Here is a 12633-nt window from a genome sequence, read left to right on the forward strand (position 1 = left end):
CGTGGTTTCGGATCCCTCGTGCGGCATGTGGTCGTATTTTATTCTGCAATCTCCCATTGATAAAAACTACAAAATTAAAAAAGACATCACCTACGCTGTTTCATTTCGGTGACTTGGCTTCCGACCTTTTTGGTTGTATATTTGTAATTTATGACCATTTCATTATAACCGGATCGTTAGTTCGTACTAAACTGGAATATGCTGCATCAGTCTGGAACCGCAGTCAATAAACGCTAATCTATAAATTGGGTTCTGTCCAGAACTGCGCGGCTGGTTTCAATCTTTCAGGTTATCACCGCAACTCCGGCGTCATTAGTATGAAAGCGGGCTTATCACCACTCCAGCGGCTAAAAAAAGGCACGGACGAAGGCAGAGGAGACAGGACGAACGCCGGTTGTCCTGTCTCCTCTACCTTCGTACCTGTCTTTTTTAGCCGCTGGAGTGTTTCACAATCGTACTAGCAACCAACTAGCTCAGCTTTCCACGCTTATCACCACCCCTGCCGCCACAACGCAGAAAAATATTTGGTCTTTGCCTATTCAATAAGATTTATCATGACAACCTATTTTCGAACATTAAATGATAATAACACCTTGTTCTGTTTCACATGGGATCGACCACAGTCATAAGGTTAATATTTGTTGATGCCACACCAAGCGTTTTTTGAATGCATTCATTCCAAGTACGTCAATAAGTCATTTTAATTATTCGTTTAAGTCTGCATTGTCTAACATGATGCTGTCATAAACCCAAGAAACTACAGCATTGTCATTTTTTTCTAGTTAATTTCCCGACCCAGCCAATCTTCCTAAAACTTTTGTACTCCTTGTTCTCTATGCGTGCATGTAAATGTATTTTGAGCATGGTATTTCTTGTCGTTTTTATCTGCATGTTTGCAAAAGTTGTCATTATGCCTTGTGTGCTTACCTGGTTTTTGTACTCGGTCCTATTTGCTTTTATTGGTTTTATTGTTTTGATGCCATCCTTTTTTCCCGTGAATCTCATTTATATTTCTATTTATATGTATATATACTGCTGTAGTCGATGGTTCGACGGCATACCGTCTGGCCAGGAATCATGGCTGATGAAGTTAACTGGTCAATGACCATTGTCGAAAACAAATGATGTTTGGGGAGCGCTACGGCTTTTTTCCACAATTCCGAAACGTCATTTCTTTTTGATCATGGTCAGTGACCAGCGACCTTAGGGTAATAAAGTAAGTAAATAATACACTATTTTAATTAACCGCTTTAAAAAGCTTTATTGCGTGCATTTGTTTGGGAGGTACAACCCTTTTTTATAAACAATTGTGAACAAGGGAGTCGTAGCGCTCCAGAAGCGTCATTTATTTTTGACCATGGTCAGTGACTAGTGTACACCCGGCCAAATCTTTAACTGGCTGGGGTGTTGCATTCATAAATGCACCTTGTAAAAGGTTGCTTTTGGCTAAACCGCTAGCATATTCATCCTGTAATTTGACGCGTGAGGTTGCATTTAGAGGTCTTCTTTTTTTCACGTGATATTCGAGTGGAGTACTTGCCTGCTTGGATAAATTTATCAGAAATCCGAATCGTCCGCATCTACGGAGCCAGAACAAGTGGCATCCGCAGCAATAGATATATGGCCTCCTCCTCTGGGTAAACTACCACACCTTCCATGGCGGACAAGTCCTTTACCCAGAATAAGTGCAAATGCGCCACCAGAACCATTGCTGCGTATTCCGCTTGTTGCGGCTGTTCGTAGTGGCAGACGATGAATATTTCTGATAACTTTGATCTAAACACGCAAGTACTCCACTCAAACATTATATGAACAAAAAGGAACCACGAAATGCCATCTCACGCGTCACATTACAGCATGAATATGCCAGCGGTGTAGCCGAAAAGAACCTTTTTTACAAGCTGCATTTAGCGATGCAACACCTGAGCCAGTTAAAGATTTTGTCGGATGTACTTCATCATATATGCTGTGTAGTTTTGTATTTTACTTTCGTACGTAACCCACTCCCCTCTCTAATGCCCTCGGGCCCTGAGGATAATGAAACAAATATTTAAAGGAGTTAAAGGAAAAATATTTAAACAAATATTTAAAGGAGCTGGGACGACGTAAGCAGCGGCGAAAACAGTCCGAGGTTCGCCATGGAGATCAAGCACAGACACATGCGGCGATGACAATGCCGCTGAAGTGCAGGTTCATCTTCGTCTTTAGCGCAAATATGCGTCTTCTTCTTCACAATCGTACCCGGGGAGAAGAGGAGCCATTCTGGCGACTGGCGGTGACGGTAAAATGGCGGGATCGTGTAGTTGGGCTTCAGGCGCTGAACATGAACTTTCGCGTCCGCTGAGGCTGAGATCGGGAGACGGCGTGAGGGGTTCCACTACGTAGTTAACACATTTCTGCTCCAAGACGCCGTAAAGGCCGCGATATTTGTGAAGGAATGTTGAGGAGAGTCCAGGGATACTTCTGTGTATCCAGAGCCACGCAAGGGTGCCAGTAGGGAAGTGTAGGGCGTGGTGAGAGTGGTCGTGGCGGGATTTCTGGCGATACGGGGTGTCAGTCTTGACAATCATATTTGCTAGCGATTGTTTCGACACGAGGACAGATTAACACATAAGCAAAGGACAGACGCTAGTCTACAACCGCCGTTTATTTAAGAAAGACATGGCTTATAAATATGCTCAGGGCGTAAAAAGTCACACGCGCAGTAGAAGTGGCACATTTGAGGAAGGATATTTCTTTTTTTATTGAGATAGACAGGAGGAGTGCGGTCACAATTTGTTCCTTCGATATACCCTGCTGATAAGGATCCCACATCGGGGGGGGGGGGGGGGGGGAATCGCACTGATCGCTGTAAACGGTGTGCTATCGAACGATATCCTGATGACCCTGACCCTATGCCTTGCACTCCTCTCTTCCAGAAAGCGAGCGTGCTATTCGAGATAAATTCGCAATCAGAGCGGAAAATTTCTGAACCCCTATGTATTGATATCGAAGGCACAAATTGTGTCAGCACTCCTTGTCTCTATCTCAACAAAAAAAGAGATATCGTTCCTGAAGTGTGGCGCTACTTCTGCGCGTGTGTGATTTTTTATGCCCTGACAAGATCTATAAGTCATGTCTTTGTTCAATAAACTGCAGTTGTAGACTAGTATGCCCTGACAAGATTTATAAGTCATGTCTTTGTTCAATAAACTGCAGTTGTAGACTAGCGTCTGTCCTGTGCGTATGTGTTAATCTGTCCTCGTGTCGGAACAAACGATAGCAAATACGATCGTGAATGATTTCCAACTAGCCCAAATTTCCGCTTTAATATGTCAGTCATGTGTGAGCGGGTGGTTTGGCGACAGTCCTCGGCAGTTTGCGCGTCTTCAGAAACGGGCATATTCGGGACGTCAGGTTGGTAAAGGAGAATGGTATCTATTGTAAGAGACGGATGACGGCCGTAAAAAAATAAACAAAGGAGAGAAGGCAGTAGTGGACTGCGTAGCGGTATTGTATGCGTAAGTCACATAACGAAGACGAGAACACAATTGGAGAGGCCAGAAGCGGCGTACACTGAGAGCATGTCCCCGAGAGTACGGTTAAATCTCTCGGTGCGGTCGTTGGTCTGCAGATTATAGGCGGAGGAGGTTCGATGAATAATGCTGCATTGGGTGAGCAGGCCTTTCAGAACATCGGACAAGAATACGCGGCCGCGGTCACCAAGTAGACCACGAGGTGCACCGTGACGAGGTCGAAACGTGCGAAAGAAACGAGTAGACGTCTTAATAAAACATATGCAGAACTAGTCGGCGATGGTATTTATTTGCTTGAATTAAACAGCGCTACACACTTAGACGAATACATAAAAAGACAACTGGGCGGCCGCTATATTTATTACACCTAGGTTCATTGAATTTATAAGAAAGACCTCAGTGAGCGCATGATTATCTATGACCACCGAACCACCGAAAAAGTCAAGAAAAAGCGGGGGAGCGGTGGGGTCGCAAAAATCGAATTCTTGGAGAAAGAGAATCCAGCGGCCGAGCCACCCAGAGAAGTTGATAAGGAGGACAACTAGTACAGAGCATGGTTGCGAGTTATGATTATGTAGTGCCGGCCGTGGAGATAGGGGTGGAGCTTCTGAGCGGCACACACCACGTGGTAGTAGTATAGTTCTGCCGATAGCATGATGATAGTGATAGTACAGTTCTGTTCGGCTGGAGTCAGCGTGCGACTCGCGTAGGCAATAACCTTTTCGGTGGATGAAACTTGTCGCTGCAAAGGCATGGCACCAAGACCGTGTCCGCTAGTGTCGGTGTGCAGAATTGTTGAAACAGATTCATCAAATGGCACAGGACTGGATCGGATGTCAGAGCTTGTTTAAGTGTCTTGTTTAAGTGTTTAATGATGCCTCAAAATCAACAGTCCAGACGAAATTTTTTCCGGCTTGTGCAGAGGCGATGCTATGGATGCGATGTTGCGCATGGACCGACGAAACTAGGATGCTAGTCCCTGGAAACTGCGAAACTCTTTTGCATGGGAAGGAAGTAGGAAACAGAAAGCAGCCGCAATGTTATCGGGATCAGGCCGTATCCCATCTTTGCTGACGACGTGGCCAAGCACTTTAATGGATTTGGAGGCTAAGCAGCATTACTACTTACTGAGCTGAAGGCCATCGCCTCCAAGCGCGGTTAAAACTTCATCCTCACGTCTAAGGCGGCCTGAAAATGTTGACGAAAAGATGCCGATATCATTGAGGTAGCACAGGCAAGTTTTCCATACGAGGCCTCGAAGGACTGCACCAATCATGCGTTCGAGCATAGCGGGACCGTTGCACAACCAAAAGGCATAACGTTTAATTCGTATAATCCATATGGGGCGGTAAACGCTGTCTTTTCTTTGTCACCTTCATGCATAGGTATTTTCCACTAACCGGATAGCAAATCTAGGCTGGAGTGAGTGAGTAGAAACTTTATTGATTTCTTAAGTTTCGCTTGCGGTGGAGGTCGGCTTCAGGTCTTGAGGTCACCTCCTTAGCCTTGGGTGGGCCCCTAGTCCAGGGCTCCACTGAGTCTGGCCACCTCGCTTGCGTATGCTATGAGTGCCCTTTGGGCCTCTAGCTCGCAGCTGGTGAGCCGGCTCTCCCATTGCTCCGCACTTGGTGTGTCTTGTTTGTGAAACGATGTGTTTATATCGCATTCCCATGTTATGTGGTATAGTGTTGGCCTCGCTTCGTACCAAGGGCATGTGGCGCGGTATTGCGTTGGGAACATCTTGCTTAGTATATATAAATTTGGGAAGGAGCCTGTTTGTAATTTCCGCCATTTTGCGGCTTCTTCCTTGATTAGCACTTTTTGTGGTGGGGGATATTTGTATCTCAGACCCGTGTATAGACTTAGCGTTTCAGAATACCCAGCCCCCCGGTCGGTCCAGAGTTCCTCCGGGGCTTGTGACTACCCTGCTCGGATGGTAAAACCTCGAGCTAGTTCGTCCGCCCTTTCGTTGCCCCAGACCCCCGCGTGGCCCGGTACCCAAATTATATTGTGCTTTTCTCTCCTCCCCGAGGGTACCCCCTCGTTGAGGATCCTGAGCGCCGTTTTGACTATCCTACCCTTTGTGTAGTTTCGGCACGCTTCCTGTGAGTCTGTTAGGATATTCAGAGATCTTCCCCTCCTATCCCCTTCCTTCACTGCTAGGGCTATCGCTATATCCTCCGCTTCTGTTACGCTTGATGCCCTGGCTGTGAGGCTCGTTATGTGTTCTCCCTGGTGGTTGACGACTACTGCCGCCATCCTGTTTCTATGTTCGCCGTAGTACGGGGAGGCATCGGTATATACCGTGCTGTCTCGATGTCCTATCGTTTTCTCGTAGTGCTCTGCCCTAGCTTTCCTTCTGCTGGCATGGAGATTTGGGTCCATGTTGCGGGGTATGGGTTGTATGCTTATGTTACTTCTTAATGTATCTGGTATGTCTGCCCTGTTACTCTGATGGTTCTCCGTCTTCCGACCCAACCTCGTCAGAAGTGCTCTTCCGGTTTTTGTGTCGCTGAGTCTTCGGACTTGCGCTTTAACTTGGCATTCACTCAGCTGCTCGAATGTGTTGCTGAGCCCCAACTGCATTAGTTTCTCGTTGGGCGTGTTTCTTGGTAGATGTAGTTCTGTCTTGTATGCTTTGAAAAATTCTGCTTCTTTAAGCACTCAAGGGCGTCGTCAGTGCAAGGTAGTGGGTGCACATACTTGCAAGTTATATTGTTGAGAGCATGGCAATCGACGCAAAAACGAAGGGAACCATCCTTCTTTTGTACTAACACGACAGGTTAGGACCACGGACGAGACGAAGGACGGATGATGTGAAGATTTCACATGTCAGTGACATTGGCTTGAATAATCTTGCATCCAACTAGACTCGGTACGGGCGGCGACGAACGATCTGAGAGGCTTCATTTTCAAAGCGATGGGCGGCTCGGTATGTTTGGCTAAATTTCTGAATGAGTTTCAAATGAAGAGGCGTGCTTCTTTATGGCGGCGACCAAGGCTTGCGCCTGTTCTGGGATGAGGTAGGGGCTGATGGTAGCGGTAAATGGCTCATCAAAGGAAGGAGATTAAGCTCGTAGCGTGGCTTTGTAAAGCGAGAGAAGCATCAAAGGGCGAGCTCTGGCGATTGAAGCGATAGTAGACCCTTGGTGCAGAAGAATACTCGTAGGCTCAGGCGTATTGTTAGAGGGGGCAGTAGAGATGAACCGCGTGAAAAACAAAGAAGCGGCGTAACAATAAAAATTCCTCGGGTCAGAAAGCGCGGGCTTGGTACACCCAAAGCGACCCATCTGCAATTTGGGCGGAGAAAACTGGAATGATATCGTCGCAGCGAGGATGCATGACATGGTAAGCGGCTGTAACCAAGCGGTGAGGTGTACGGTGAGACCGGTCACAGATGTCGGTTTCAGCAACGTCGAGGGATGGATGGCCACACGTCATGACAGCTGACGCTGATGAAAGAAAATCCCAGAAGAGAATGAGTTGATGGGCACAGGAAGAGAGCACAGCGAGTTTAGTGTGATGGCGGGTGCCGTTGATAGGGATCCGAGCGGTACACTTTCTGGAAGGTTGCATCGGAGCCTCATTAGCAGGATTTAGACGTTGGCAGAAGTTGGAGTATTGATATTTTCAGATGCAAACACAGGTCGGATCGGATGACGGAAAGAAGGCGCCGGTGTCAAATAGTGTCAGCCGCTATGTCAGCCGGTGTCAGCCACCATACCTTCGACTCTCACCAAGCAACGTTGGGTCGAAGATATGGTGGCTGAAGCAAGGCTTCAGCGGGCCCGTGCTGTATATATATATATATATATATATGTAGCGTGCAACCGCGGTGGTAGCATGCCAACTGAGGACGATGACGGCGTGCCGTGCGGTCTTGTAATCGTACTGGTACTGCATATCGTTTTGTCCTAATTTCGGTAACAATAAAAAGGCTGTCCTTTAGGTGCATAAGTCGGGCATTGCTCAGAGTATGTTCTCGAAGCGCGGGGCTGAAGAAAAACACCTTTTGTCCAAAGATGGAGAAGCAGGAAGGCTGTGGGCCTGGTGATGTTCACTCAGGGTTAGTTAGAGAGTATTTTAAACAGTCCTCTGCAATTATCCCGAAGTAAGAAATCTGCAGAACTGGCACCACGCAGTCCCTCTTGAATCGAAGCACCGAAGGCAACTGAGGAATTTATCCTTTTTGCGTTTGTCATACTGAGACTGACGGTTTCATTTCACATGTCGTACAATGCCTGGTGTATATAAAGAACAAAATGAAATTGCTGTTACACACCTGATAAAGTGGGTTATCAGCGATAGGTGGGTCACAGTTTGCTTTTGTCATTGTTACATCTGTTTTGTATGGTGCTGTGACACGCGAGTGTTCGACTATTGCGCTTCTCTTTGGGGAGGGCACAACGAGCGCGTTATGTTGCGAGAAATGAATTGGCCCTTTCGGAATGCTTTCTTGAGAGGCGTTTGAAGCCGCATGGCGCCGTCTTAATATCACGCGTACAACCTAATTTCAGCGAAGTGAGCGACAGGCACGGGCTATGCAGATAGGGTGGTCACGTGATTGTTTCCTGATTACTACGGCGACCAGAAACACGCGTTGGTCTAAGACCATAACCTTAAGAGCTCTGCAGTGTAAAAATATTTAAAAAGCAGCGTTGTGGTGCCGTGTGGCTGTGCAATAGTTTCAAGTGAACAATCCACGTTCGACCGGACGGAGAGTACTAAGCTGTCCTTAGAAATCGTTGTACTGGTTCCACCACCAAGTACACATTACAAGAAGACACTGCGGTACTCCCAGCAAAGCTGTTTGAAGAAAGCTCTTTGCTTTGGTGTCAGGTGCCTCGTCGGGCATCGGCAGGGGCACGGCGGTGCATTTCGCCTCACTGGGCTGCTGGCTTTCGCTGACCGCCAGGAACAAGGAGGCTCTGGAGAAAGTAGCAGCGGCTTGCGTCGCTCAGGGACTGCCTCGTGACAAGGTATTCGACAGAATTCCTGGTTTTCCATTTTAGCGTCCAAAGGAAGGAAAAATTTCGTGTTTTCTTATCAAGAAGTCACAGCGAGACCAGGTCCACATTGAGGCAGCTACAGTTAAAAGCATTTTGAAACGGAACATGTGACTGCATAGCCGCCGCAGTTCCTGAAGCGCTGCCGCCCAAGCCGGCGAGTTCCTGAGGCAAAGGGGCATGCCCAGTAAGCATAGCAGGCTGCTCTTTCGGCGCATGTGCCTGGTGCGCGGAGGCACGCGCTCCTCTGTTCCCTTTTATAATGCTTCTACCTGTATGTTTAAGTTCATTAAGTCAACTACATCAAGGTGATGCTGAAGCATACCTCCCTGTCCCTCTTTGCCTCGGCATGTCGGGTCATCCGTAGTTCTGAGAAGGTCAGAATTAACGTTCAAGTTGCGCAATCGCAAAGCCATTCAGTGTGGATAATGAAATGGCGTGAGTGAACGCACCTGCTTAAACTTCCGGATGGTGCGCGAAATTGCAGCCTGCCTCGAGAAGCCTCTTGGCATCAAGACGGGAAGACTAATACCTAGAGATGCAAGCCCATACTTTGTTTTGGCGATCTTTTTTCATGTTCAGGTACTCGTCGTACCCGGTGACGTATCGGTCGAAGAGGACGTCGTAGCGGTGGTGGACAAGACTGTGGCGCACTTCGGAAAAATCGACGTCCTTGTGAGTTGACCAGTTGACCGCTCGGTGCCGTTATTGCTATAATTTTGCCCCCTACCACCAGAAAAGTGAAGACAGGTAAGAAAATAAGAAGTGCTTAACATATATTTTCTCCTTAAAAGCAGTCTTATTAGCAGTTCGTTTCTCAGACGAAAAGATATCTCTCGACTATGAAAACGTACGAGCCAAAGTGAGAGTCCCCTTTGCAGGCTCTCGTAAGCAGCATGTATATCAAGGAAATTCCTTAACAGTATCGCAACAGCGGCTAAGCAGGCTGAAAACAGCACGAACGTTGCAAGCGTGTACGTGGTCTTGCCAGATTTGCCACCTTGTCAAAGGCCGATACGACTGCATGTTAGAGTTCCGTGGAGTTGAGATGCTGTAAGCTACAGGCGTGTGTTGGACACTTGGGTGGCGCTCTTAAAGAATTGGCCTTATGCACAGCTAACGCATTGTCCACCCTAACACTCCTGCACAGAGTACAGAGAGAGAGAACCATTTTACTGAAGATCACAAATCAAACACTCATTGGACCTTTGCGCTTGGTTGGCTAGGTTGAACTTTTATTCTATTTGCTCCGAAGACAACGAGACACTCCGTGGAGGGTTTGAACAAAAGTGATTGAAGGCAGTGGACAGCGTCAGAGGTGATGGTAAAAGACGGTACTTCAGAAGGGACTGTAACTGATTCTGATTGGAAGTCTATCATGTGGGAATGCCCTCTACAGGTTATGCATGATTGGTAACATAGAGCTGCTGTGTATGGCCAACTGGTTTACAGCAAAACGCACTGAGTCCATCCGATTATTACTGCTTTTTTGTTGCTTTTTTTTGTAGGAGCAACATTAAGCAAGTACACAGTGACGCTTAAAAGGAAGGGGGTTGGGGTTGTTAGGATTAACACTTCTTCTTGGGCGAGTTGGTGCATACTTGAATTGAAGAAAATAGCGCCAGAGCATGCAGACCACGAAAAGACAAGGACGAGACACAAAGCGCTAACTCACAACTAATTTTATTGAAACCAGGCAGCGCCTTTATATGGCGAAGTTCCACTGAAAAAGAGGGAGGAGGGCAGGAAAGGTAAAGATATCAAAGCGACCATCACAGCGAGCACACATGAGGAAGCGGTAACTAAAAATAAAAAAACAAAAAAGTTGTCAAAGATTATTTAAGGGCGGCATCTAAGAATTCGAACTCGGATGAAAAAAGTGAAACCGATGGGGTGCTGACACACCTATTGCCAAGTTTTCTTATGTGAAAAGCCTCCAGACATTCACGTGCCTTCTTATCTGCGCTTTTGCCTAGAATCTTAGTCTGACTGAATCGTGCCTCGCATCCGTCGCAACCCATAATATGCGCTACCAAATGTGCATATTTATCCTTTAAATCTGATAAATTTCGGGCATGTTCCCCCAAGCGCTCGTTGATGCAACGCCCAGTCTGGCCGACATAGGTCTTCCCACACGTTAAGGGGATAGCATAGACCACTCCTGCGGAACACATGATGAATGGAGAGTCGTGCCTTATCTGACAACCCCGCTTTCTTGAGCTGCAAAGGTGAAAAGAGCAATAGCGTCGCATTGCTTGGAGTCTTCTTTGAAAAAGTCGTGCCCGCATCGGTTGCAAGCTAGCTTCCACAATCAGGTGAGCCGGCTTTCGGCGGCTGGGTTCCCCTGCTCAGTGTTGACTGCTGTCTGCGAGACCCTTCTAAAGAAACTTAAACAAGGAACACGAAGAAACTCCGGAGAGGATCGTTGCAGGTCACAGAAGCCGTTGGTGGTGCCTTACTTGCACAAAACTGCTCACAACTTGAAGAAAGTGGCCAACAGGCATGGGGTGAGTGTCGTTTTTTCCGCCCCCAACAAGCTGAAAAAGCTGTGCCCCCGTATTTGCAGCTCAAGAAAGCGGGGTTGTCAGATAAGGCACGACTCTCCATTCATCATGTGTTCCGCAGGAGTGGTCTATGCTATCCCCTTAACGTGTGGGAAGACCTATGTCGGCCAGACTGGGCGTTGCATCAACGAGCGCTTGGGGGAACATGCCCGAAATTTATCAGATTTAAAGGATAAATATGCACATTTGGTAGCGCATATTATGGGTTGCGACGGATGCGAGGCACGATTCAGTCAGACTAAGATTCTAGGCAAAAGCGCAGATAAGAAGGCACGTGAATGTCTGGAGGCTTTTCACATAAGAAAACTTGGCAATAGGTGTGTCAGCACCCCATCGGTTTCACTTTTTTCATCCGAGTTCGAATTCTTAGATGCCGCCCTTAAATAATCTTTGACAACTTTTTTGTTTTTTTATTTTTAGTTACCGCTTCCTCATGTGTGCTCGCTGTGATGGTCGCTTTGATATCTTTACCTTTCCTGCCCTCCTCCCTCTTTTTCAGTGGAACTTCGCCATATAAAGGCGCTGCCTGGTTTCAATAAAATTAGTTGTGAGTTAGCGCTTTGTGTCTCGTCCTTGTCTTTTCGTGGTCTGCATGCTCTGGCGCTATTTTCTTCAATTCAAGGGTTGTTAGGAGATCATGGCTTTTTCTGTCACCGTGGTCAAGACGATGATCTTTATTTTGACGTTTGATCATCTATGAAGAGCTGGGTGCATGAAAAAATACACATTGGTGATTCATCCCAACGTTTGCTCCATATTTGCACAACGTTGTGATGGTTCTGAATTTTAGAGTCAGTATCATCCCCTGAGCTTTACGATGACGTGTACTTGGTGCATAGACATTGTAGGAGTATTTTCATATTTCTAGTTTTGTAGTCAACTGCAATCGCTTAATTAGCAGGGAACTTTATTGTACCCTTATTACAAATGATTAGTTATAAATCGTATAATTTTTCTGCGTCTAATAACAGTTGCCCACACCGAGTACTTCAGTTTCTCGGCTACGGGTTTGCTCGTGATCGAAGAAGTAGCAGCAAAGACTTTATCGAGGAAACCTTGACTGTACAGCGCAATTTGGCCTTTGATGTGAAATATGAAAATTGTTTTCACGCGATGTTCTTTTGTTCTCACGCACGAGTGCTTTGGAGACACTATTGAACAAGGCCATCATGCTTGCTTGACCTCAGTTATTCGGTAATTCACTTTGTCCATGGATCGTAAAAGACACCGCATGGTGCAGCCTTTTTTTCAGTACTAAGGACGCAACAGTCTACAAAGATCTTAGCCTACAAACAACTTCGTTGAACGCGAAATTCTAGAGGCCCGTGTACAGTGCAATGTCAGTGCACCTTGAAGAACCCCAGGTGGTCGAAATTTCCGGAGCCCCTAACTACGGCGTCCCTCATAGCCTGAGTCGCACTGGGACGTTAAACTCCCATAAGACGAAAAGCAATCGTCCTTTACTGTGTCCTCTTTGCGTGCGAATGGACCAGCAAGCCCCACAACGCATATAGCTGAAGTCACAATCCTGTTATGCGACCTTGTCAG

At 46.8% G+C, this 12633-nt stretch overlaps 1 protein-coding gene across 1 annotated transcript in view; it reads left to right on the plus strand.

Annotated features, from left to right (window-relative positions):
* Positions 1–12633, plus strand: part of LOC149362223 (uncharacterized) — a 95456-nt gene that overhangs the window by 50925 nt on the left and 31898 nt on the right. The window contains exons 2-3 of the mRNA XM_089568242.1: positions 8332–8494; positions 9104–9196. Coding sequence (XP_089424368.1) covers positions 8332–8494; positions 9104–9196 — 256 coding nt within the window. The remainder of the gene's footprint in view (positions 1–8331; positions 8495–9103; positions 9197–12633) is intronic.

The sequence above is a fragment of the Amblyomma mixtum genome, chromosome 2 (genome assembly GCF_055824585.1).
Source record: "Amblyomma mixtum isolate Tamu chromosome 2, ASM5582458v1, whole genome shotgun sequence".
Classification (NCBI taxonomy): Eukaryota; Metazoa; Arthropoda; class Arachnida; order Ixodida; family Ixodidae; genus Amblyomma; species Amblyomma mixtum.